The sequence below is a fragment of the Heliangelus exortis genome, chromosome 8 (assembly GCF_036169615.1).
Source record: "Heliangelus exortis chromosome 8, bHelExo1.hap1, whole genome shotgun sequence".
In the NCBI taxonomy this organism is placed as follows: Eukaryota; Metazoa; Chordata; class Aves; order Apodiformes; family Trochilidae; genus Heliangelus; species Heliangelus exortis.
In genome coordinates, this window is record NC_092429.1 from 2,900,842 (window position 1) to 2,927,810 (window position 26,969).

Sequence of the window (26,969 nt, forward strand, 5' to 3'; positions counted from 1 at the left end):
AACCACCTCCCTGGGCAACCTCTTCCATTGTTCCACTACCTGCATGGTAAAGATTTTTTTCCTAACATGCAGTCAGAATCTACTCTTCTCTAATTTATAACCATTGCCCCTCATCCTATCACTCCAGACCCTCGCAAACAGTCCCTCTCCAACCTTCCTGTAGGCCCCCTTCAGACACTGAAAGGTTGTTATTAGGTCTCCCCAGAGCCTTCTTTTCTCCAGGTAGAACAACCCCAGCTCCCTCAGCCTGTTTCTGTAGAAGTGTTCCAGCTCCCTGATCATTTTCATAGCCCTCCTCTGGACCAGTTCACTCAGGTCCATATCCTTCCCCTTGCTTGCCAGAGATGGGCATTCTGCCACCCAACACCATCACCTTGAGCAGGAGAGGAGGACACCGTGGCCAGCCAGCACATTTTGCCTTCATCCCCTTCAAGTCCCTGCAGCTCACGTAGTGAGAGAGCCAGCACAGCTCTCAGCACACATTTTAAACTTCCAGTGGTTTGACCACAAAGGGCAAAAACTTTGGCCGAGGAGCACTTCTGATGGCATGAGAGCAGCAGCAAGTCAGGCTGGATGTTGCTGTTGTGATCCCTGAGGGCAGGGCTCCCACTCACTTCCAGCAGTCGACTGGCACTGCTGCAAAGAGACACCACCTAAATAGATGTGAAGTAATGAATACTTGGGATAAGCGACTGATTCCAGAGTGTGCTTTTATCCACAGGCCCTGTATTTATAGTTCAAGCCTTTTCAATTAATACGCACACCCTAAAAGAATTAAACTACTAATTATCACATTTTACTGTGGTTCACAGAACTTTCATCAGATCTAATAAATGAAATCATGAGTTCGGCAGAAGAAGCTTTACTGCGCCAAATTATGTCAAGGGTATATCATGTTGATAATAAAAGATCACTTGGTTGGAAGCCTAACCTAGAAGGTTGGGGAGGCGTAAAAAGTTCACATTTTGGATCATGCTGCTCTGGTGTGGGCGTTTTGTGTTTTTTGGTTTGTTTTTTTTTTTTTTTTTTCCTTGGTTCTTGTGGAAGGCAATTTTCCTGCAAGTAAAATTTTCCCTTTGTCTTACATTACAGGCATTAGGAAATTCTTACACCGAAAGACAAATAGACAGGTTTGGGGTTTTGTTTTGCAAGTTAGGTTTTGGCAACACATTATCTTCCCACTAATAAACTCCTTTCTCTGCTGGAACTGAAAATTAAAACGATGCCCATACCACAAATAAACTTCTTTCCCTAAGTGCCCAGCTTCTTGGTGGGCAAGCGTGGTATTCAGAAGCATCCTCCAGCCTGTGGTCTGCTCCGGTAGTAGCAATTATTCTGATGCAACCCAACTCTCAGCTGTTAATTAAACAGCAAGTCTCTCAAGAAAACAGGAAAAAAAACAACTACAAAAAAATATACAGTCATAGGGAAAATTGGAGATTGCTCAGAGCTCCAGCTGCCTGTGCCAGGAGCCCAGAAGGACAGGCTAAAATTATCATTGAGGCACTTCTCATCATGCAAAGGTGGGACAAGGGTAGAAGGTGCTGGCATGGGGCAGAGCCCTGCCATGCTGTCTCTCTCCAGCCTGGTGCTAAGGAAGGGGACAGGACAGCAACCTGGCTCTGCTGTGGGGCAAAGAAAAGCCTTGGCCCTGCAGAGCAAGGGAGAGAAATTCACCTGGAAGGGGAACAGGAGCTTCCTAGGAGGGGGGTCCTGACCAGCCCATATCCAAGCTGCCCTCTAGGTGGCCCTTGCTGTTATATCGTGGGTATGCACTAAGGAATGGAACCAAGGAACAGAATAGAAATATATTTTGAAATTACCTAGAATAATATCAACTGTATTTATGCACCTTACCCACTGGGAAGGTTCATTGCCTTTTCCTCTGCACACATATGGAGAAACAAAAAATATATACTCTAGCTACATTCTTATTTCTCTTTCTTTTGCAGCATTCAGCCACTCCAAGCCTAATGAACATTTCATGTACTTCAAGCACTGCTTTGTCATGCTACAAGCATTCATTTCATGCTTTGAATATTTCCTGTCACACTCGCCTTGGATGATTTTTTTTTTTTTTTGTGGGAATGCTTTGCTTGTGAAGGTTAATGGTTAGCAGCAGTGAAAACTGAAGTCCTCTGTCAATCCTCAGGTCTCCAACCCCAGAGGGTCACTGGTGGGAAAAGTTCTTCACTGGGCCCCAGCAGAGGCTGCAGAACTGACCCTGACTGACAACCGTGTACCTCGTCCGATTGACAGTCAACACCCTTTGCTGTTGCCATCACAGGGTCCCCTCAAGAGAGTGCCAGCTACTGATAGGCAGGCTGAATCCTGAGCCTAGAAAAGACCTGCTAAATCCTGGAAATACTGTAACTATGCCTTGCAATCTGGACCACTAAATCATTTGACTTCGAGTGAGAGTCTCAGTGAAAAATATGGTAACGTAGGGGAAAATGGTGTTTTCTTTCCTAATTATTCAGACTCCTCTTCACGACAGTTGTGAAACTGGCTGGGAAATACAGCTGGATTCTGCAAAGTTTCAGCTCTAGACTGTTACAGTTAAAATACTGTATTTCTAGTTCTTGTTGGAATCTATTTGTAATGAAATAAGATGGAAAAATGCAAGACTAAATCACACGTAAGTTAAATTTATAACCAGACATATCTGCTTTTGTTTCTTTGGGAAATGCTGGCTCTCAGAACTGCCTACACACAGTCCCTCTCAGAGGGTGATGAAACACAGGTTGGACCCCATCAGACCTTCATCAGCTTTGTCAGGGTAAGAGTCAACAGCAGATTCTGTCCAACCTAGAGTTGGACAGAAGAGACCAGGCCCACCAGGGCTCCCCTGCCTGGCCAGAGCTTTCAAGCCTGGACAAAGTTCCCCATTGCTGTTCCCAGCAGACAACGTGATCCATACGGGTGCAAATCCGTTCAGAATTTGGTCCTGGCAAGTTACAGAGGTGCAAACAAGCTGACATCGCCAGGAGCTTTGACTTCAGCGCCAGCTCTGAGCTTCCTTATTGAAAATGCTAAAGGGTTTTTTTTGGTTTTTTTTTTTCTTTATTTTTTTTGAAAGCTTTTTCTGAAGCGAAGTTAATTTTAGATTAGTCCCCCAGGCTGTGATAACTCCTCAGTGTTGCTCAGTAAACAAGAGAGGAGAGTCTTCTTGCATTTGTAAGATTCTGATGCAAATGATCCCTTCAACACAAACACTAATAAAAGCTGCCATCACTATAGTAGCCTGTTTGCAGCTGTAACTGATAGAAAACTTTCTCTGCAAGGCTTGGTTATCTGCTGCAAATGAGGTGTTTCAGGAATGTCAGTCATCTGAGACCACAGTCCCTACTAACAGTTCCAGCTTCAGCATTGTGGGTTCAGAGAGCAGCTTCCCGATGTGCACTCCTGAGGTGGGAATTAAGAGGTCCACCCAAAGACAGCATGAACCCTCCAGACACCACTGGAAAGATTTGGCATCAAATGCAGTTCCAGCTCAGCCCAGGAGGCAGCCTGCCTCCACCTGAAGTGGTTGGCCTGAGAAGAAGGGATGGCCTTGAAAGACAGCCTGGTTTCACTAGTTAAAAATTTGTCAGTCAAAGGAACGGGAGGTCTCTCAGCTACCACTGAACTTACAGTCTAGTTGAGCAGTGGGGTCAAGAACAAAGAACAGATAGGTTTGATGCCTGGATCAGTCTGAGAGGGGAGGGTTTGCTCTGTGTCCAAGAGCAGTGCAGACACTGCTACCACAGCTGAAGCTACCCCCCTGCAGAAACAAGATTGCCAGATTTTGGAACCAGAAAGAAAGCATACAAAAAAAGAGCTGGACTCTGTAGCCTGCTAGTTAAGGCAGAGAGGTCGTTCCACAAGCTGCTTTTGCATTTTACCAGGTTGTACATAATCCCCTCCTTCCCTGCAGCCAAAGCTGTATTATGCTTGCCATGACCAGCCTTGCCTGGAGAAGAAGAAAAAGAAACTTCTCTTTGCTTATGTTCCCACTATTGCCTTCCCGTTCCCCCCAGCTTGAGGACCAGAATTTCTTCCTTTAGGTTTTTAGGCATGGAAAAGTAAGCATATACTTCAAGGTTTTTTTTTTTAAAGGTTTGATACTCAAGTCCAGCCCTACTTAAGCAAAGAATTCACAGATGATATTTACAAGTCCAGTGTAATTACTGCAGGGTTGAAAAACGAGTTCTGTGAGTTACGGTACATCATTGTTTTTCTTTTTTCTTTTCTTTTTTTTTTTTTTTTTAAATGTTCCAAAGAACAACGTGCCTTCATTTCCTGCAGTGCTGTTAAGGTACTTGCAGCTCAAAGCAGCAAGAATACATTAAAACTAAAAAGCATTTGGTTTAAACATTTTTATTTTTTAGATAAATGCCTCTCTCCCCCAACAAAAATTGCTTGAGCAATGGATTTGGCATACGTTTGTAATCAGCTGTATTAACGAGAGCCGTCCCGCTCACTTGAAATGGGAGAATTTACCAACTTCTCTAAAAAGAATTTGCTAATCTACGACTGAAGTGGTGTGCTACCAACTTGGAGTGCCCAAATCTCAGTCCCACACGCTCGAGAGGCATCAGTTGTCTGCGGAAAAATGACACAGCGTTCCTCTGCTGTACACAGCACACTCTGTGTGTACCTTCACGCTGCAGTTACTAATTTGCCAGTACTACCACATCAAACACAAACACTGCCTGGTGGATGTCTGACATCCATTTAACTGACAGCAGTAACACAGTGCTGCACCACAATTATTAACCAGTTTGTGCTACAATCTCCTCGCCTTCCTCCAGAGTGAAACTCCTGCTGGAGCAGAGGGTCTGGCTTTTAATATGCTATGAAGCTCTGAAGGCTACAATCACAAATATCCCCCCAGATTGCAGACAAAAAGACTGAAAAGTTTCCCTACGAAAGTTTAAAATAATCCTACTTGCTAAAAGAAAATCTATGCAATAGCTGAGAGAATAAAAGCCCTAGAGAGAGTCCAGGGCAGTGCTGAGCCGGGCATTCAGTTGTTGCTGATCCCCAGGCATGCAGTCACTTCACTACATCAGAATAACCATTTTGTCATCCCCAGTTCACTGAAAAGTACTTTGTTTATAAAACACAACACCAAACTAGTGCATTTACCAAGTGCTTTTAAAATCAATAACCCTTCCCTTTTTTTTTTTTTTTTCCTTCTTTTTTTTTTCTTTTTTTTTTTTTTTTTTTATTGGGTGAATTGCAAAATCGCTTTGCGGTGCCAACTGAAATGAAGCTTTTACATACCATTAGGCAACTACAAAAGTGGGGAATTTTCCACACGGGTGTTCCACCCAGCTGGTCAGAGAAAAAAAACCACCTCGTTTGAGCAAAATATCAGGACATCAGAACATGCTCCTGCCTTTCAAACAAAGTTGCCGGCCTCTTTCATGATCCCGCCTGCAAACTTCCTCACCCACATATCAAAAACAGACAAATTCTGTGTTTCCTTCTTCTCCTCAAGTAGCTTTTTCCATGCTAAAGGACCCGTGTACCATCCACACCATTCAGTTACATGTTAGCTGTACCCCTGGTACTAGGACAAGACATCTGGACCTTTGGACCAAGCAAGCACAAACAAGCCCTGTCTGGTCTGTGTGTTTGCTTTTCATGACCATCATACTGGATCGCTCTCTCTCTCAAAAAAAAAAAAAAAAGGTTTAAAATTTCTGTAAATTTTTTCAGTAGCGACTGGGAAAGTGATGCCTGAAAACTGTTGTGGCTGAAGAAAAGTCCAGAATTGGTGTGAGAGCCACAACTGAGAGTAGAAGATTTCACCATCTTCCCTGTTTGTGCTGATTCTGCTCCAAAAAATGCAACTTTAAAGCCCTCGAGAAAAAAAAGAGGAGGTTGTAATAAAGAAAAGCTTTTCTTCCCATGAACTTCACTTTAATGAAGGTTAGACATACAGGCTTTTCAAAATAACATGTACAATTTAAAATGATAAATTAAAATTTGTAGTAGGAGGCCTTCTTTTTCAGGGCTGTATAGTTGACCCTTTTGAACCTACATTACTCAAGGTATGCAAAATATATGTGTATAATAAATAGCTCTAGAATTTATGGAGTGGAACAGAAAGGATATTAACAGGCAAGTAGAGAGGCTGTATAACCCTCACAAGGCCTTTAAAGATTTATTCTTTTAAAATGAAGGAATGCATGCATGTAAAAGGTAGTGCTTAATCGATACAGTTCTTTGTGCCTTCCAGAAACACATGCAAAACAATTCCAAGGCTGCCCTCATTCTGGTCATTCTGCTGTTAGCATCAGTGGGAATAAGATTATTCCCAGTACTATTTTACTTTGATTTTTTAATTTTTTTTTTTTTTTTTTTAAATATTCCTCTCTGTGTGGGCTCATACCCACTCTCAGTAAAATCAATTACGAGACTCCCATTGACTCCGGAGGGATTTGGATCAGGCCCTGTGGATCTGGGTCTACAGCAAGCGTAGAACAACGCAGTTAATATGATTTATTGTGTCCGTTTCTGTGCGTGCAGTTTTTCATTTTCTAAAGGCTACAGTTTTGCTTTCATCCTCACGTTCAGTAGATAAGGGCTGCAGATCTGTGTTGATCTACACCCTGGGTACACTGCGGGCTGGGGGTTGTGTGCTGAGAACCAGCCCAGCTTCTGCCCAGAGGGAGAAACCCCTTTAAGGCCTTAGACACCTTTGGAAAGAAAATCTCCCACACAGGCACTGCAAAGGGAGTGGAATCAGTTAGGAGATTTCTGCTGTGGTGGGGAAAAATACCTTTTAGTAAAACTGAGAAAAAGCAAAATCCTTTTCCTGTTTAATTAAAAAAAAAAAAAGTACCTTTTGAGGGTCACCAGTAAAGTTCCAAGAATTCACTAAAAGCTTCTTTTACAAGCAAGACTCAGGCTCCAAATCAGAGATATTTAGTTTCACTAGGCTCTTACAGATTTTACATTATTTAACACTGATATTGCTGCTTTTCGGGGTGGTTTTGAGTAACAGGCTACCGTAGGACTGCAGGGTAAGAAGAACTGTGGGGTCTAATAACTGTGGAAGAATATTATCTAAACATGAAGTAATAACATGCTTGGTGCTTAATGCATTCTAAATTATAATATGTTTTAATAAACATAGGCAACATATTCCCCACAAGAAAAAAAAAAAACAACAAACCAGAATTGGCAGAACAAAAATCACAGTTTAGTCAGTTCTTCTCTTAACCTTGCAATCCTTTGGCTACAAATTAGAATTTCTGTGAACAGGATTGATAAGGGAAATTAGGCACTGTCTTTCAGAAACAACAGAAATGTTTTCGCAGACAAATGTTTAGAGATGAGCAGCACAAAACCTATCAAAATATGAAACCTTTCATATTTCGATGGGAGGAAAATAAAGGAACCCCAAAAGCCAAAATATTACCAGCCCAATCAGCCCTATGTCCTATGATGCATGCTTAGATTTTAAAGTTTTGTAGGCACCTAAACCTCTTCCTTTAATTCTCTCTGCTATTTAAAACCTGGATGCAGTCTGGATGTGAACACAGCCCTTCAACCTTTGCTCAGTTGCTAATGAAGCCCCCAAAAACCCATGCTGAACATACACACAACTGTAGGGACACACTGCAAAAGATTTGAGGCTCAACCAGTTAGCTGCTCTGTGAAAGGGCAATCATGTTTGTATTATTATTATTATAAGATACAGTATTTTCACACGAGATGGATTTAAATGTCCCAAAAATGGTGAGAGAGGCACAAAACCCTTCACGCAAATTCTTTTCCATGAATGCATCCCAGGTCCCGGTACAGCAGACTTCCCCCTCTACATTTAGGTCTTAAAAAAACCTCCAACTTGTTATGGATAAAAAGAACTCAAGAAAAACTGGTAATAATAATCACTTTCACTTTTGGGAGATACTGTTTCTAAGTCCTAAATGAAAGCAGTGAAACAAAAGAAAACTCAGTTGCCGACAGGCCAAACAAAAATTGCCGAGGTCTAGCTTACTGAAACACAAAAAAGAGAAGCTGTTTCCTTACACACCTATTTATCCTTTCACATACATTCCCGACAGAAATTCCCTAAAATGGAATGATTTTTTTTCAGGCTGCTCTACAGCAGAAGCCATTGATTCAGTAGAAGCTATTGCTTCTACTTTAAAACTCTCCCAGTTCAAAAAAATATTAATGTTCCCAAAAGTCACAGTTCTCTTGTTACTTCCAAATAAATCCAAGCCTCTGCCACCTGAAACAGTGGGATTCCAAAGCTACAGAGATGAAGGAGTAACAAGCTCTAGTTGAATCTCCATGCCCTGCCTACTCAGAGTATCTACAACCCTTAAAGCACATTGGTAAAAGAACACAACCAGTAGCACCCATATCAGCCCTGCAGTGGGTACCTGCCTGGGGTATTGATAGGTATTTATAGCTGGTATTGATAGGTATTTGTAGGTATTTATACTCATTTCAGTCCTGCCCTGAAGCTGCAATGTTTGGGAGTGTTGCTGCTCAGGTTTTTTTAGCAGATTTTTGCAGTAGAGAAGGGGTCTGCAGAAGTGCATTTCAAAGCAACCATTTTGTTTCGTGGGACTGCCTGAGATCCTGCACTCTGAAATCCTGGCTGGTCACATACCCCAAGTTAGGCACTCCAGTGTGACATGTGAGAGCATCAATAAAAAATATGAAGTTAAAAGCAGACAGATAAAAATGAAAGCGATGAAGCACACACCCCTAGGGGGTCATGACTCATGGCCCAGGGACTGAAAGCCTTTGCTATGGAGGAATAAGGATAAGGGTTGCATACAGCAGGCTCTTTAATGGCATCTCCCTAATTAAAATTATTTTTAAAGGAAAAAGAAAAAATGTCTCTCTCCAGGACTGGAGAAACAAATGCTACCTTAAGTTAGTGAAAGAGTAGCATTTTAACTATGAGGAGAGTACACAACCTATTTGTAGCTATCCCATGTCTATTATTCTGAATAATTTTTTGAGACATAGGAAAAAAATATTTATAAATATAGGGGCTGTTTTAATATCCCAAAGCAGGAGCAGCAGGTAAGAACTTACCATTTTCTGGCTGGTCCTTAATATCAGCTTCACTTGGCTGGCTGGGACTTTCAGATTGACTTGAATCTGAAAAACATAAAATACAGCCAAAAATTACAGGGTCTGCTGTGGAAAATAGATCAGAGGCGCCAGACTTCCTCAAAAGGCTGAGAGTACAAACTGAGGACAGGAGTGTTGCACTAGGACATGATAATGGAAAAGTCCCGTGCCTAGGTAATGTTTTTGCTAGGAAAAAAAAAAAAGGGAATCTTGTTTACAGCACTACACAGAGTGCTTGGTGTGTGTTAGCATAAATTAAGCTTTGAGAATCCTTCTTTTTTAGAGAAGGAATATTTAAACTGCTCTCCTACATGTTTTTTATAATGCAGCCTCTATGTTGTATACAAACCAGAGCCTTAATCCAACACATAGTAAAGTCTCAAAACATATTTTCAAGCAGGCATATAAAGGTAACTAAGCAACACTACAAAGTCGTGGAGATGGTTGTCTACACATTTCTGGAACAAAATCTGTAAAACTGATGGAAGAGCTGATTCTTGTCACACTTTTGGAGTGGTTACAGTACTACGGGATCACTGAAGTGTACGGCGTTGCCCCTGGTTTGCTGTGGCATAAATGAGACCAGACACTGGATGAACTGCTCCAGAACTTGTGCAAATAATGGGTCCTACAAACTCCCAGCTAACGCTCTCCAATGAACACAATTTATTTGCCTAAAATAATAAAGTGATCTATAAAAGCAAATGTGTAAATATGAGTGGTTTGCACTTTTTACACGTTATTAACTTGAGTTTATGTGAAGGTGATTGCTCTTTGGTTCAAAAATTATTCTTAGGAGAAGCTTAGTCAAATGGTATTTTTCTTAATTATTCCTATCGCTATGAATTGGTGGAAAAAAGTTCTTTTACCTGTGTGAAGAAAATATTTTTTTAAAAAAATCCCTCAAGTTACTCTTTTTGCAATTAATTCAAATAGATTTTTTTTTTTCCCCCCACAAATAGTTCTGTACTTTTTTGATCCCACTAAAAAAGTTTTCTGCTGTGGAACAAAAGTTAGGAACTGAAACCACTTGCTACTGCATGAAAACCACCCCCAGTCGTGATTTTCTGACTCCACCTTGACTTTGCAGAGTTTAGAATTAGCTGTCTGAAATCTGACCACATTTCAGGGAGAAGTCAATGCAAGATCAAAAGGTCATGACACTTAACTGTGATTAAATTGAAAATCTTACTTCTACTGCAACAAAGTGATAACACCACCCCTTCTTTTTCTTTGAGGTATTAATAGCGCTGGAAGAAGCAGTACTACTAGTGACCTTGGGTCAAGCAATGCTAATTTATTGCTTTAAAAAGGTTCCTTGCTTTTAAGCAAATGAAGATTTTAATTACCGCAGAACACTATAACGAAAATGCCTATTTTAAATATTCAAATTTTTTTTTTTTTTTTTTTTTTTACCTGCTGACTGTATACATTAGGTATCATTCAGAAGCTTAGAGGACAATCTTGTATAAATTAAAAACTACACATAAAAAAAAGTGCTCACAAACCAAATTTTGATAAATTTCTGGATATAAACATTAAGAATATTTAGCAAAAGAAGCTTCAATCCTCATACTTCTGTTCAAAATCAATAGAATTCCCCTAAAAAGTGGTATATTTCCCACTGTGTTCTGAATCAATTTCCTCTTTTTTGTATTTATTAATTTTAATAAATTGTCCAACAAAGCTCAGTGGAAAAAAATATTCTGACTTCAGCATTTTTGTTTTAAATATTGATCTTCTAAGCCATCTCTAACTGAAGCTAGAACCAGCGACAGCAGACAGATTACCAGCTAATATCCACACTGCTGTTACATTCTGGACACTAGATTTTGGCAAGAAGTTTCATGTTTCCAATACCACAAAGGTAGAAACAAAAGTAAAATATTAGGAATGTAAAATATTCAGTTAAACATTCAAAGTCAACACGGGTTTCACTTTACAGAGCAGGCAGTAGGCTTTTGGTTTTTTTTTATTTAGGTTTTTTTTTTCCCCCAACAAGCCAAGCTTCAGTCAGCATTGGGGCTTTATATTTAAAGAAATGGGGTCAGGATTCCATAGAAATTTCTATCTTTGAACAAGTTACTGCAGAAATACAGGACTGGCAGCACGTTTTTCCCTTTCAGAATTCACCTGGACAAGGAGAAGCGGCGAGAGGGACGAGAGTTGGGTGGCAGTGGCAGGAGCTGGGCTGGGTGGCAGCCCCCAGGCTGGCACCTCGCCCCCAAGCACAGCCCTGCAGACGTTGGGCAGCTCACAGAGTGGGAGCTGCTCCTGGATTTTGAGAAACAAAGTACTTTTGTTTGTGCTGAGTGCTGTTTTTCCAACACCAAAGCTAGTGGCACAAGAGGATGGCATACGGAATCTTAACTTTTCTCCCTTTATTACTCTGCCTACTGCAAAAACAGTTTTTCCTCCCTCTTTTTTTTTCCTGCAACCCACCCCTTTCAGATGAAATCAAATACTAATTAAAAGGAAAAAAGGCAAAGGCTTTAAGCACTATTCTTCATGGAGAAGCACGGGGCCACAAAATGCAGGAGAAGGTAGAATTAAAACCAATCCGTACCGCGGTAGAGATCACAGGAGGCTACCGAAAACATGTCCTGGGCAAGCGTATGCTCAGCATTGTTATGCAAGGTGGCATCTTGTGGAAACCCCAGATAAGAAGACTGAGTTAAGGCACTTAGCCAAAATGTTTATATGCAGAATTTTGCTTCCCTGATTTTATTCAGATGCCGCAGATGATCGGGTACATATAAATGTGCCGCCACATGGTTAAGAGATTGGCAAAATCAGAGCCGTTGTATTTTACAGTCTTGCCTAGGACCAGAGAGTCTTGCTCAGCCTCCACCGCTCGCTCTCTGCTTTTTCAGCAGTTGGCAGTAACTCCTGTCGGGGCTTTTTTTGTTGTTTTGCACGTGGAAACTTTAAAATTCCAGTTTTCTGAATGTTTAGTGTTTTTGCGGGCTCGGCTACAACGGGAGGAGGAATGTCTGTCCTGCTGAGTCAGTTAGCCAAACAGGTGACCGTAGGAATAAATTAATTTTTGCCCATACATAATTGATATAAATGGAAGATCGTTTTCATAAGCATTTGCATTAAATCAATGAAATCACTTACTATAGAGCAGTTTAACAATTCATTTGATTTTCTCTTTTCTATATATTTGATAGCCACTCTTCAAAACAGTATACACTTTATGCCTATTTTCTTTAGCAACAACACTGCCAGTTAAATTCTACCACCTGCAATAATTAGAGCCATTGGAAAACATACAAAACAAAATATACAGTAGATGCGAGCCCCTCTTGAATCCACGGCCCCCTGTGGCAACGAGTTTCATTGGTGCCTTAAGCTAAGGCTGGTAGGAAGCCAAAGAATCTGTGTATTACAATAAAGTGCATGTTATTAAGGGGAGGATTTAAATGATTTCAGATGGAGTTGGAAATATTATAGTGAGGAACCACTATTAAGATCGCAGATTTTAAAAATAAATAAATAAAATAAAAGCCACCAAGGAATCTAGTTTTATATTTAAGGAAGCTTAACCTTGAATAGCACAATGGGTTTTACTTGGGGGCTTTTTTAGTTAAAGAAAAGTTAGTGGTTGGAATTTTTAACCCTGAACTAGCTGGAGTTAGTGTGAATATTTACACTGGAGTCAAGGTTGCTGGTCAAGAGAAGCTCAAGGAGATCTGGTATCAACATTCCACCTCGCAGTGAAACAGGACAAAATGCACGTTGAAGCTATTTTACTCTCTACTTCCAAGTACCAACCATGACTAAGGGACACAGAACAACCAACAACAGAACAGGTTAGTTTTTCTGAAGTAGCATTTCCTACTTCTCTGTTCCTCTTTGCATCTGTTCCTTAAGCTTATGCTACCCCAGCACACAGAGGTCGTTATGCCTGAGACCCCAGGTCTGCCTGATCTCCAGACAAAAAGCAGACAAGGACCTTCACCTCCAGGATGGAAACCCTGGACTTTGCAATATGTGTTTTTCCTTTTCAGCTGCAGCAGGAGCACAGCTCCAGCCGGGCTGCACGACGGCTGCGTGGAAGCAAGGCTCACGGCACTGGAAGGGAGCACTCCATTGTTTGGAAAGAATAAAACCTTCCCAGGAAAGTCTGGCCCGTGGACAGGACCAATGTCAACAGGACTGACAATGTTGTTCCTTTTTTTGTAGACCGTGACACAGACAGTGAAAAGTTATGCTCCCCCACCAAAAATATCCCACTTCGAGTGACATGGATGGCACTTCCCGGTGCTAAACCACTTCATGGCTACTTGGCTGTGGAGAAACTGGACACTCTCTGGAGCTCTAGCACTGTGTCCCCATGCTTTGTTTCCCAGGGTGTGTTGAATCCAGCCTGGGGTGGCACTGACCTACAGGGACCGACCTTATTGCCTGCTGGCCTGCCCCAAGGGAATGACCGGGTGTCAAGATGACTTTTTTACCTCTTTACTTCTTTTACCTCTGGCTTTACAGAGCCAGCCCCTGCCTGAAGCCAGCAGCCAGGTTGCTAACTCAGGTGCAGATGCATCTATCCTCTAAACAGCAAAGGTGATCCCCGCATCCAAAAAAAAAAAAAAAAAATGACGGGCAATGCCAGATGATCCAGGCTGTGCTGCTGCTGCCCATGCTGAGCCTGCTCTGCAGCTAAATAAAGCAGGTCCCTCTGCTCCTCTGCCAGCCCAGCACCTCGCAGGGGCACCACAGAAGTGCACAGCTTAAATTTTCCATTCGTATAATGGGTTTTGTTTTTTTGTTGGTTTTTTTTTTTTGAGGGGAGGGAGGGAATATTGTATAATAAACTGACATATTTTATTCAAGTTTTAGAGTCCTATTTGTAATAAAATATTTATACGGCTGGGTTGTGTTCATGCAATAAATTTTTCATCTAGAATTTTGGGCATGGACTCTACCAAAGATTTATCAGGTTTAAAAAAAAAATAATCTAAATCATAGTCCTTGACATACAGTCTTACGTGGTGAGCTTAAGGGATTTACAGACAGAAACCAGCACCAGGACTTAGGGCTTTTTTACACTTACTTTCCCTTCATTATACATTGTAATATAAACACGCAGGGATTGCTCCATATATGCTACCATTATTATTTATGGCTATTTTGGTGGCTCCTACTGTTTCTTTTAAGGAAGGCCTGGCTCCCCATTTAACTTCAGCCATCGCTTTCAAGTCAACTTTTATAGGGAGTTCAAAGTGCTTCATTATCATCCACCTCACCATCACACATGTACGGATCCCTACCAAATTTCCAGGTTTATTTCATACCTCCCTGTGAAGTAGACTCCATCCTTGCAGCTCTCAAATAAGGTTCTGCAGTGGTAAAATCCCTGTGGTGCCAGCTTGGGTTTTGGTTTTGTTGGTTTTTTGTGTTTTTTTGTTTTTTTTTTATAAGGCGAGGACTCTTAATTCCTGTACACTGGGAAAGAGATTATCTTTGATAATGGAAATGTAAATCAAAGCTTGCTGTTGTTTATTCCAGACAGACATTTGTGTGTTAAGTCTGTTTATCAGGCAACACTTTGTCTAAGCCAGGAAGTAGTCAGCCTTTGTAACAAGATGTATGCAAATGATTTTCCCATGAGCCCTTGCCACAAAACTTTTGTGGCAAAAAAACCCTCCTTGTTACTTCACCAGTAAAGACGCTACTAAGCTACCCCGTAAGTAGACTAGCAACAAAACAGCTAGAGCTAGACTATGCTGATGAGTTTGAATGAGACCAAAACATGTGCCCACAGTCTGTTGCTTGGTATTGTAAGCAGACTTTGTGTATTACATCTGTTTATCAGGCAACACTCAGGCTGCTGGGGCGGCTTTGTACCAAGGTAGATGCAAACAAAGATCTCCACAACTCCCCAGCTAACTTACTTTTTTTTTTTTTTTTTTTTTTTTTTTTTTTTTTTTTTTTTGAGGCTGAAATTCCCCACGACTTTCCTCCTCGTAGGAAATCATAATGGGAAACTTCACCAGGAGGCTGCGAGACCCTAAAGCTCTATCAAAATGGTTTCATTTTAAATCAACTTTCTTTGTTCTCACAAGCCCATAAATGATTTACTGCTATCGTTTGATAGCCTAGAATGTGGGGAATCTGTGTATTCCCATATTTGCTCCTTGATATTACAAACAAGTATTTGATTCACTTCTAAATGTTTGTTTTTAAAACAGTTTACAGCCTTTGATTCCTGCTTACTGATTCATTTCTGGAACATTTTCTATTTATTCCTTTGCAGTAGCAAACGTTAATTTTGACTTAATTCAAATTGTCATCAAAGGCTTCCTTAAGAAATCCCACAGCACAGATTTTATTTGTTATAATAAAATATTCTTAAAGTAGACATCATTCGACTGTGGTTGTTTTTTTTTTTTTTTTAATTCCAAGAGATACAAAAATCCCTTACCCAAAGGATTCAAATTGGTTCAGCCCTTTTTCCTAGACAAAATAAACACTTTAGGACTTTACTTGTTTGTATTCTCCTCAGTGGTGCTGTATGCATCACCAGCTAAAAACAAAGAAACTTTTAGCTGCTCAGACAAAATGCAGAAGCTCCCCAAACAACGAAGCGGGGGGGTGGGGAAGCATTCAGAAAGTCTGACAGTCCATTCAATATAGGGATGATGGCCATAATGCATCCAGGGTCCCCTTGCTAATTAAATATGCATTGGCACAGTTTTGATCGATGCAAGCCATGGATCAGATGACACACCTGCAAAATCTTGAGCCCAGAGCTCCCAGGAAAAGGAAAATACAGGCTGTCTCCTTATCTTTGTTTTCAAAGGCTCTCAATTTCTGTGCTTAGATATCTAATTTAATTCTCTCACCCCTCAGCAAACTGGATTAGGAAAGTCAATACTGCCATTGTGCATCGACAGGAACACACAGCTTTCCTTTTATTCAATTTAGCCATGACCTTTAGACAAAGATAATGACAACTGTCTAAAAGTAAGGTAAGGCCTTAAGGAAGACCCCGCAGCGGGGCCCCTCTCGCTTCCCACCGCTCCTCCACCCGGGAAGAGCCCACCAGAGCAGGCATGGAGCAAACTCAAAAATTAATTCTCTCCCCAGACTGAAACGACCAGCTTGGCTGAGCAGCACCCTGGGCCACCGAGGACTCCATCCCACTCCGAGGAGGTGGACACCAGGACGACAGCCAGAGCCTGGCCAGCCCTTTGCCGAGCGGTGGCAACGTCCACGGAGGAAGCGCGTGTGCCAACGGCGAGCGCCGAGCGCTCGCACCGAGAGGGACAGCGCTGGCCTATTTTTTTTCCGTGGCTGTTATGGAAACAGTGAAATGGAAGGGTCGGGCAAGTGTCGGCAGTAGCACTAATTTCTAATTTCTGGCTCTGATACTTGGGAGGAACCGTAATCCTAGAGCTAAGGGCACGGCGCGGAGAGCCAGGCGCAACCGCGCTTCGCCACGGCAGGAGGAACGGGCTCGAGGATTTTCCCCGAGCTGAGCTGAAGCCAATGGAAACCACGTTACTTTCTGATAGGTCTCACATCAATATTTTTCACCAGCCTTCCTACCTTAGATAGCATCTTTCTAATACATCTGCAAGGCAAGGGCAGAGCACATGCTCTAAGCTAACGAATGGCTATCAGGCGGTAATCCACTTTGGTACCTACAGATACAGGTTGTACCTGGATCAGTGGCTTAGGGATATAAAAATTCATATTCATTCAGCAGCCCAGCTCCACAAAATGTTAGCTTCCATGCTGCACAACGTTTAATTCTGCAGTATTTTTTTTTTTTTATGCTGCATTTAAAAATACACTTGGCATTTCTAGCTGCGGACCAATATTCTTCTCATGTCTTTTTATACAGATTTGGAGGGAAAGATATTTGTAATGGAAAAAAAATATGTGCAAAGTTGGATTGCTAAGTTTCTGTAATCTTGGGAAATAAAAAAAAAGCAGCCTATGTAAAAGCTACAAGAAACCATATGGATCAACAAGAGCTGCCCTCATATCCCTGGGAAATATAAATTAACCTACATTTCATCACCATAAACCCCAAAATAAAAAATCTAATTAGAGTCTCTACCCTCAGATTCACTTCTAGAAAATTTGCTTATCCCCCTCACAAAATGATTTACAGTACTTACATCCATTTCTTCAGAGTGATTTAAATTTATTGAATCATTTCAATTTTTAGAGAGCTTCCATTTGGATCTGTATGGGTTTCTAGACATATGCGGTGCTCAGTTATTTAAAATTAATTGCAGTACAATAATTTTAAATTGCTTCACACTATACGAATCTCAAGTGCTTTGAAATATTTGAACCATTCTATTTAGAAGCCATCAAACTTCTGAGCACATGCATCAAAGAGTTGTTTTAAAAGCCAAAGGGCTGCACTGATGATCCCAAAGAGCAGGTGAGCACGGCTCTGGGCATGCTCGGTGCACATGGGTCTGAATTTATAGAACAATTCAACAAATTTTGCCTGACTGTCAATCTTTAAATAACAAAACTAGATTCTGTAATAATTTCAATCCACTAAAAAATTTTCTAAAACTAGAAAAGCACTGTTATAAAATAATGGCATACATTAAAACTATTATTACTCCTAATGTATATTTATAGAACACCTTTTTATCCTGGAAATTAAAACATCTTATTAACATTAAACTAAGCTTTACAATACCTCTGTGGGAAAGGTGAGCATAACTATGCCCACTTTATGCAGGGCTGAAGGAGGCACATAGAGGTTAAGTGATTTACCTTCAGAGGCACAGTTACTAAAAAGAGTAAAAAAGCACAGGGCTGAGCTCTCAAGGCACTGCTCTGGATAATAAAGTATCATTCCCTCCGATCCAGCCATCGCAATGGCCACGGCACTGACCATTTTAGGAGCCTTGAACTATGTTATGTGGAAAATTACTTGGTTAGAGAGGATCCAAAGTCACCTAGAAGGGGTATTTCCAGTCACTTAGCTTCTGTTCTGCATACTTTCTTTTTCTCTTACTCGGTATTTTGAAAAACAAAAAGTCATTTCTACATTTGTCTCCGGAGTATTTTCCAACTCAATTTTACAATAACAACAGTACTGAGGGTGACTAAATAGCTGCTTTTGCAAAGCCTGACTTTATGTATAAAGACAGGTGAAGATGAAACTGTGTGATGAGCAGATTCTGGAAGCTTTGCTCGAAGTCTCCAGGTCTGCTTCTACGCAGTTTTACACTGGTGAGTAAACCAACATCAGCAAAGCAGGATTATGTCCACCATATGGTGAGGCTCCATTGGCGGTCGTACAGTCACCCAATTAATCTCTATCCCCCACCATCCCCTTGTTATTTATTTATTGTGACAAACTCATCCTTATGGGACCCAAGGCAGAGAGCTGTGTATTCCCAGGCTATTCTCCTCAGTGCCCATCCTCATTCTTTATCCACGCTACCCAAGCAGTAGCTGGCGGTCTGGTACCTCTCCTGGCCAAGATGCACGGTGCTACAAGGTCACAACCAAGGAGGGTTCTCTTCATTTTTTTGTAGCAGGCAGGAATAAGAATTTTTTTCAAACCTGCCCTACATCAAAAAGCCAAATAAAACCCGTGCCTTGACAATGAGCACAGACTTAAACTGCTTTCCAGAGCTTGCCTTTTTACATCACACGAATAACAGAGCTGCTTCTGGAGACCATCAGAGTGTTTGTGTTTTTCAGTTTGTGCATCTTGCTATGTTCTCTCTGCAGCCTGAGCCATTGAAGACTTTGTCAGCCAGCAATAACAAAGAAAAACCCTCCCAAGATCAACAAACTGGGTGAAAACCATGACCTCCTCCTTTTTTAGCCTCTCTTTTCTTTCTCTGCAAAGAGAGGTGTAGAATTTGTCCTATGGTTAACCAAAAATTCAAGTAGAAATCCATACATTAAACAGAATACTTAAAAAAAGAACTAATATCTTCAAGAATGGGCCCATTTTCCCTATTAAGGATTATTCTATTTCACACAGCGGAAAAGGTTGTCAATACTAAAAATGTGTGATTAAGGAATAAAAAAAATATTTTTTTCATCAATAATATATTAATACTAAGTTACAGATGGGGCATTCTGAACCAAGTTTTGGTACTTTTTTTTTTTTTAATGTGGATCTATACTAGCAGCCCCATTTTCAAAACTTTGGTTTTTATGTACCTTTCACCTTTCCATTTCAGCCCCTGTTAAATACATGTTCCGTGGTCAATTTTTTGTTATTATATATATATATTTTTTTTTTTTTTTTTTTTTTAATATCTTTTCCTTGTTCTGTGCAATCTGAGGAGTTTGACATGGCTTGTGAAAAATTTCCATTTCAGTTTTTCTTAAGCTTCATGTAAAATTAAAGTGCTGGCAAAAATACAGAGCTGTATACAATTATACAGGAGAAAAAGCTGCTCCACACTTCCCCGTTCCTCCACCCTTACCTTCCTCTCTCTTGCCTTTCCTTCTGAAAACAAATGCAGAAATATTACCATCAAACCAAAGCCTTTTTTGAACTGACAAGTCAAGAGCATTTGCCCACAAAGAACAACCACTGATTGCTGCTCTGAGGATATGTTTCTACTCTCACAACATTGTAGACTGCGAAGGAGAACAGAGAATTACCATAAAAATCAGGATGTGTTTTGTTGCATCAGTATCATGTTGGCATCAACAACAGAGGCTCGGGCAGAAAAAAAAAAAAAAAGCAGCCTTTTGGTAGGCAGCCTCCTTGCTCTGTGTTTCTGCTGTGCTTGTAAGCCAGGCAAGTGGAAGATGAAGTTAAAACTCAGAGAGAAGTCAAGTAACATCCTGCAGGCTCAGTACAGAGCCACCACACTGAGCTACAGCTAAACCCAAGGTACAATGGCCATAAATAATGGAGAAATTGAACTGTATCTGCATCTCAAAGGCCAGTGGATCATTATATGAAAGAGTTGGGCATATGTACACAAGGTAGGATTTCCTCTCTCACACACATGTTGCAAAATAGTAAGCTTAATGTGTTGATTCTGAAAATACAACCTAAAATCTACTTTCACTTGGTCCAGTGCTGCAAAACTAAATTTTGAGAGAGAAAATTAAAATCAGAAAAGTCCAGCGCTCTCAAACCTTATACCTCAAACCACTGTGTAGATAAAATTTAATCAAACTTTTAAAGCCATGGTTATGATCTGATGAACAGACAGCTTGACTTGATTACATTTTTAAGTTTCAGTTTCTATTTTTGTTTTAAGATGAAAAAGATCATAGAGTGTCAGAAATTTGAATACTGAATAGCAAAAGCTCTTGCAGGTTTAGAAAGCATATAGAAAAGCTGGCAAAAGAAAATGCTATTCCATTGCCACCATCTGCTTTCTGGCATATTGAAGAAACTTTACTAACAGCAACATTTTCTTGCATTAGAATATCTGCTAATTAGTTTTGTTGTAATTTTTTTTTTTTTTTTTTTTTTTAAACTACCTTTTACACAGAAGGCAAATAGCCAGGTTTTTTGCCTGGCTACACCTTACACCACGTCTGATAACATTTTCACATTAAGTTCAGTTTACCTCACATTTGTTCGATCAAAATCCTATCTTTAGCATAGCCAAAGCCTGCAAAAACTTTGCCTTGCTGAGACTAAAGAAAAAAACATCAAACATACGAAGTGTTAAAAATCGCTGAATAACTCAAAGGAAAAAAGATAATTTTGAAGGCGTTTTGGCTGAAATCTATTTTCCTTTGAATTGCATGAGTGTTTTAAAATGTTAAAAACACTACAGAGTGACTAATGAATGTAAAAGAATGATAAAGAGTATGGGTCCAGTTATCAGTGATGTGCCTAAAACAAAATAATTTTGGACAGTCTGCCATGCAAATATTGACTAAAATGTCATAAATAATGTCTGCAACAAAGGGAATCCTGCAAAGGAATACTCTGTTGTACTTAATTCATTGTGACTGTGTCTTTTAGCAAGCAGCACGTTACAGAGCCTGAAAACTTCAGTTGGACAAAAAAAAGCTAAAATTTTCCAAATAAAAATATTACTAATGTGGTGGCTTGGGTTTTTTTTTTTTTTTCTTCAGATACAGACCTTCCAAAAAGTTAAAGGTACAGTGTTACATTTGGAAAATGGTTCACTCAGAAGCTGACTTTTGAAAAGAAATAAAGCAGTTGTCCAAAAATTAAAAATAGAACAAATGCAGCCACCTCATTTACTTAGGAATACTTCCTCTGCCATTTTTAACAGTATTTTCACCATTTTCTGGCAGGGCAGAGGCTTTTTACAGGTCTTTATTTCGCTGTACTGAAATAAAATACAAAGACATAAGGTCTACCACTGCTCAGGACCAGAGCTGAGAGATGGCAAAGATTCTGTTCAAGCACTTGTTAGGAAATAATTCTGTCTCAGTTGCAGAGTCCAACTGGACTCCACATGTCAGGCTAGAAAACAAGATGGAAACCTGAGAGAATGGTCATAACACACATTTTTGTATAAGGCAAAGTAGGAAGTAAGGCCTCAGAAACAACTTTCAAAATCTGAGGATTTTAGTAATTTTATTACTTTTTAAATAGTGTTAAAATACGAAGCCAAAATAAGGACCAACATGGGAACTTGCATTAACTACTCCAGTTTACTTGCATCTACACTGATATATTGTGCTATGTGTAAACACAAACAACCCTGCAACATCTTCTGAGGGTCTACTGAAAAAATTAAACTTTCAGGGCTACAAGAAACTCTTTCACATGTGTTTAGTAAACCTAATTTCTTAGAAATTAGACAGCCGAGAAATAACAAAGCTATTTTACATTTCTAAAGCATCTTTCATCCAAGATCAAAGAACTTGATCATCAACACTAATTCTCAAATTACTCTTTGAAACAGAAGTACTATTAAACTCATTTTATCTTTATCTAACTTGATCTTTTTTCTTTATAAAAAACTAGTTACTGTAACATCTCCCTAGGTCGAGCATGACTCTATAGGTTAAGTGACTTGAGTAGAAATACTTACTAGATTAGTAGAAGAACTGATGATCATCATGTTCAGGAACCAAGAACCCTAAACCCTTTCTGGGCTAACTCAAAATATATATATATGCAAACTGACTTACGGAACACAAAAAACCCCCTCTGGAACCATGGGGTTGAGGTCCCACTGAAGTAAGGGAAGTACCTGCAATCAGCAGGGATTTAAAGCAGCTGGAAGGAAATGCTGTGGTGGTGTAGGAGAGATGGGCAGACTGACAGGTGTGTGAGGGCAACAAATCACATGCAAAGGGAATGTGAGTTATTTTCAGAACCTTTTGGAAAAAACTAAGTCCAGCTTTCTTAACAAAGATGAAAAGTCTCAGTAAGAAAGGGAAACGCTGGCAGAGAGAAGTGCTGCCTGCTGGCACTGTGCAGGGCTGACATCCTGAGCTCAGAAAAAACAAGGGCTTCCCGGCTGCACCATGGGTCACCCACAGAAAGATTGGTGGGGTACAAGGCAAAGTCTGAGGTCAAAGAATTTGTTTAACACTAAACTTTAACGATTATTTAAAAATAAATTACAGGCTGTGTTACAAACCATATAATTCAGTCTTTGGGCCAAGTTTTTCTCTTGACATAACCCAACTGGAATTACAGTGGGGATAAATTTAGCGCAGTGTTTTCAAAGGGCTCTTTTTCTTATCGTTCCTGCAATCAGGCTGCATGTGTCTATAAATGATATTTTCTTGTCTGCTTTGAAACAAGGATGAAAAGTTATCTCCTATGTTGTGCTGCCCCAGAGAACACCGTACACTCTGTGAACATGCACAGGACCTACTTTTGATAAAAACAGCCCCTGGTTTTGAGAGGTGTGTTTTAGAATCCTTTGTGATTTTGCAGCAGAGGAACTGTTGGACAATGAAGAAAAACATTTCAGCTCCCCTGAAAGTTTGGCTGTTCCTTTTCAAACAATACAACACAAGATTTGGGACATACTGCTGACACAGCAACATCAGTGCCTCAAAGAAACTGTGGGAAATGTCAAATTTATGGTCCTATGGGTGATTGGTGGAAGGTTCCCCCACCCCCCCCCTTCAGCAAGCCTCTGTCAAAAACAGAGCCTCTAGAAAGTTTTTGGCTACGTCCCAGCAAAGCAGAAGGAAGCTGTATCCCACACTTCCCTTGGGACTTAATGAAATATACAGCCTCTGGGCTTCTTTCAATTTGGTCTTTCAGATTGCTAAACCAGTGAAAGAAGGATCCTAGCTGTCACAAACGTCACATGTTTGGGGTCACCTGCTGCTCGGGGGTTCTCATGCCAGTTGTTGACATAATAAGCACCCCTTACACTTTAATTACAATTCACAGTGTGCAAACTCTGCAATCTGCTTTAAGGCAGACAGTCTTTTAAATCAACACTAAATTCTACTACTGTTCGAGCAGAAATGGGAGCAAAAAGATGTCCAGCTGACTGAATAATTGTATTCAAATATTTGTGATCCCAAAGAAAAAGTAAGCACCACCCAGTGAAAAGAGCAACTGTATTGCCTGTAACACTTCAGGAAGCGTGGCTAAAACTAGACTTGCTCCTCTCAGTCACGCAGACAACGCACGTGAGATGTTTCCATTTGGTGAGCTCTTTCTTTCTGCAGCTCCTGTGAGCACAAACCTGAGCACCCAGCTGTGTTTGTTGGGCCGGACACAATGCCGGACGTTGGGATCGTCGATGGGAGGGAAATTCTCAAGCCCTCTTACTAGGAATTTCAACAGGACTTGTGCAACGAAAGCCTAAATGGGAAGATGTGTTTGTTTTATACGGGAATGCTTTATTTAGTCCAGTACAAGAAACATTGGGTCTACTTAAAAATACTTACTACTTTGAGAAAGAGATGGGAGTCCTTTAGTTTCCTTGACCACTACCTCTTTTTTAACTCTTACTCCTAATAAAGACCTATCAAGATCACCAAGCTTAAATAAATTATACCATCCAGAGAGGAAAGAAGACTCCTTATATGCTAGAGAAATTCCCTTTTAGCATCCGTGCATCTAAAAATGCCTCCAGTCAATTATATTATTTACAATGCCTTGGTTGAATCCGTATTTTCTCAGGGAAAGAAAAAGAACACGAGAGGGGACGTGCACTCTGGGAGTACCTCTAGAAGAATTTCAACTCTCTCTCTGTTAGAAACACTGTTAACTCATGAGCTGATGGTTCTGGATCCCACTGTCCACACAGGACAGTGTTCCAGTTTCCTGGTGGCAGCCGAAGCCCCACCAGCTGCGAGCTCTCCTAGAAACAAAGGAGAAGTCAACAGCACGATACGATGGCCGATTCCTAGTTGTTTATTTTTTTTTTTTCCCAGTGTCTTTGGCCATAGGAGAACACTGCTGCTGTCCAACTGACTTTGGAGAGAAAAAACCTGATGGGTTTTCATCATATTCAATAGGTGAGTGCTGGTGAGCTGCTCTTTTCCCCTTGGCCAAAAGGGACACAACCTCCTCCTGCCACATCTCCCTCCTCACTCGCTGTACCCACGACCTCAGATCAACTCGAAACGTTTTGAAATTATCATCAGACTGTGAAGCCCTTCAATGAAAATCTATAAAACAAATTTACAGTGTGCATTTGTATGTATTATACATACACTTAAAAGAGGATTTATTATTTAGCTGACCTTTGAAGCGCTGATATTTTTAGATCCAAAAAAAATGTGTGTTGATTGTACTCCAACCCAGTCCCCTTACAATGTCCCAGCTCCTTGATATCTTACTACAGGAAAGATAGTTACAATGAATTTTTATATTTCAGCACATGGGAAGATAAGATTAGACAGTAGGGACATAAAAGCAAACTGCACCACATAAAAGATAAGTTTCTCAAAGTTACAATTTACACCAAACGTTACAGATGAAAATGTTCAAAGCTATTTTTAGGGCCTCGTGCTGGTCCCATTATAGACCATGGGAAGACTGCAAAGGAGCAGCACTACCTTTTACCTAATCACTTCTTCCCATATCTATACACCTCTTGGAACACAGAAAGTATTAATGATATTAATTCCCATTACCACCCAGGTGCCTCAGTAACCTGGTCCCAAGGCGGTACGTGCTGCACAGACCTCACCACCCATGAGGATTGTTCCTACTCTAATGGCATTATCTACAACCTGAGCAACTCATCCCAAAAGGTAAATAAGCATTTGATTTCCCCCTGCCCCCTCTTTATGCTCCTGTTTACCTCTGTACACTGAGCGTCTTAGCATTATTTAAAAAAAATTTTTACAATATTTTTAAGGGCACAGGTGCAACAGCAGAAAAATAATCCAGTGCAAAGCTAAGTTTCTACCTTGGTGGCCATCCCCCTCATCTGGCTGAGCCCTCAGACAGCTCCTTGGTGTCAGAAAAACAGTGTTTACCAGTGTAAGGCAAGGCTCCCACTAACATGCTCAGAAGTGATTTTTCCATCACGGCTTAACCATATTTTCTATTTTCTTTCTCAAACTTAATCTTCTCTAAGGACTATTTCTATGAATAGTCTCAAATTTCAGCCACTTCTGATGAAGCCCTTCACACACAAAGTGTTGCTAGAAATGTCTGACAAGGGAAAAGTGATTTTTCCCCCTACTATACAATTACTAAAAACATATGGTGGAAGAGATGCTGTGCAAACCTGGAGTGTGGTCTGTTTTCCACAAACACGAGGGAGGAAAAGTTGCAGCCCCCACCATGGGATTGTAAAAGAGGGAGCAATGATGGAAACTATTTTGAAAACTTAACTCCATCAGCCAAAGCAGTAAAGAGTAAGCTCATACACAGAATTACATCGAGACTGAATCAACCCCGCTCTCAGTATTTGTGGGTGTGAGCTGTATACAGAGTGTTTGGTGAAGCCCAATTCATGTTCAAAAGAAAATTAAAGCAAAGAATAAGTTATTAAAAGAAGCCTTTGAAGCAAAAAGCAATGATGTGTGAAAGACAGAACCAGAAGAGTTTATTTAAACACACAGCACAGAAAACAGGGAAAACAGAAATTAGGAAATTAGTAGAACAGTCATGAAGGCACCCAGCAGCCTTTCTCTGGTACTAGAAGTTCTTATATCTATGAATATTTTATCCAGATTCAACTATCTTTTTCAAGTCCTTCCTATCAAAATTCCAGACATTTTCTTCAATAAAATCAGAAAAGTGATTCAAAATGTACTGGTAGAAGATATAAAATGAGCTGTGTGTGGATATTACAAAGGATCTAGGAACCTTACACCCTTTAGATCTGCTTATTTAACTATTTAGCAGCACAATTTAGAATTTGCATATGACTGGTTTGATGCCAAAGCATAAGAATAAAGCATGAATATCTCCCTCCTCCTATGAATTTCAAACTCAGGTTTTTTTATCTTGTTCCTTAAATGTGAACTGCATTCCCTTCCTAAAACTATAATGTAGCCCATGGTCTAGTTTTAGAAAAGTATATGTAAGGCTTTAAAATAGTTTGCTTTTCTGTTCCCTGAAACTTCCTCTCAAAAATAAATAATTTTCTGAATATTCTCAGAAATCAAAAATCCAAAAGAGGATTTTCTCCATATAGCAAACCCAAATCTAAAAATGTCTAAAACTGAAAAAAAGCTATAAAACACAATTCCTCATTGCACTGCAGTGCCCAGTGACTCTCAATGACTAGAAGAACCTGGCCCGTTCTCTTACAACAGCTTTCTCATTTTGGAGAAGCTGTGAAAATAATTTCTGTGATACAATCAGTCCATGCAAGTACAGATCCTTCCTCCAACTGTTTCCTAACTTCTCTCTGCATCACTTTGTTGTGGCCTTGCTAGGGAATTAGGGATGCACCATGCCCATCCCAGTAAAGTGGGAGTGCTCATCCTACTGACTAACTGAGGTGTCTGCAGTCCTCAGTCAGCACATGACTGCAGAGCTC

The 26,969-nt window shown here is 40.4% G+C and overlaps 1 protein-coding gene across 17 annotated transcripts in view; it reads right to left on the reverse strand.

The window, feature by feature from the left end:
* NFIA (nuclear factor I A) overlaps nucleotides 1–26,969 on the reverse strand; it is a 245,781-nt gene that overhangs the window by 102,588 nt on the left and 116,224 nt on the right. For 13 of the 17 annotated variants that reach the window (XM_071749991.1, XM_071749986.1, XM_071749992.1 and 10 more), the window contains exon 3: nucleotides 9,055–9,120. The exons of the other annotated variants lie outside the window; for them this stretch is intronic. In XM_071749991.1, the coding sequence (XP_071606092.1) occupies nucleotides 9,055–9,120 (66 nt within the window). The remainder of the gene's footprint in view (nucleotides 1–9,054; nucleotides 9,121–26,969) is intronic. 17 annotated transcript variants of the gene reach the window in all.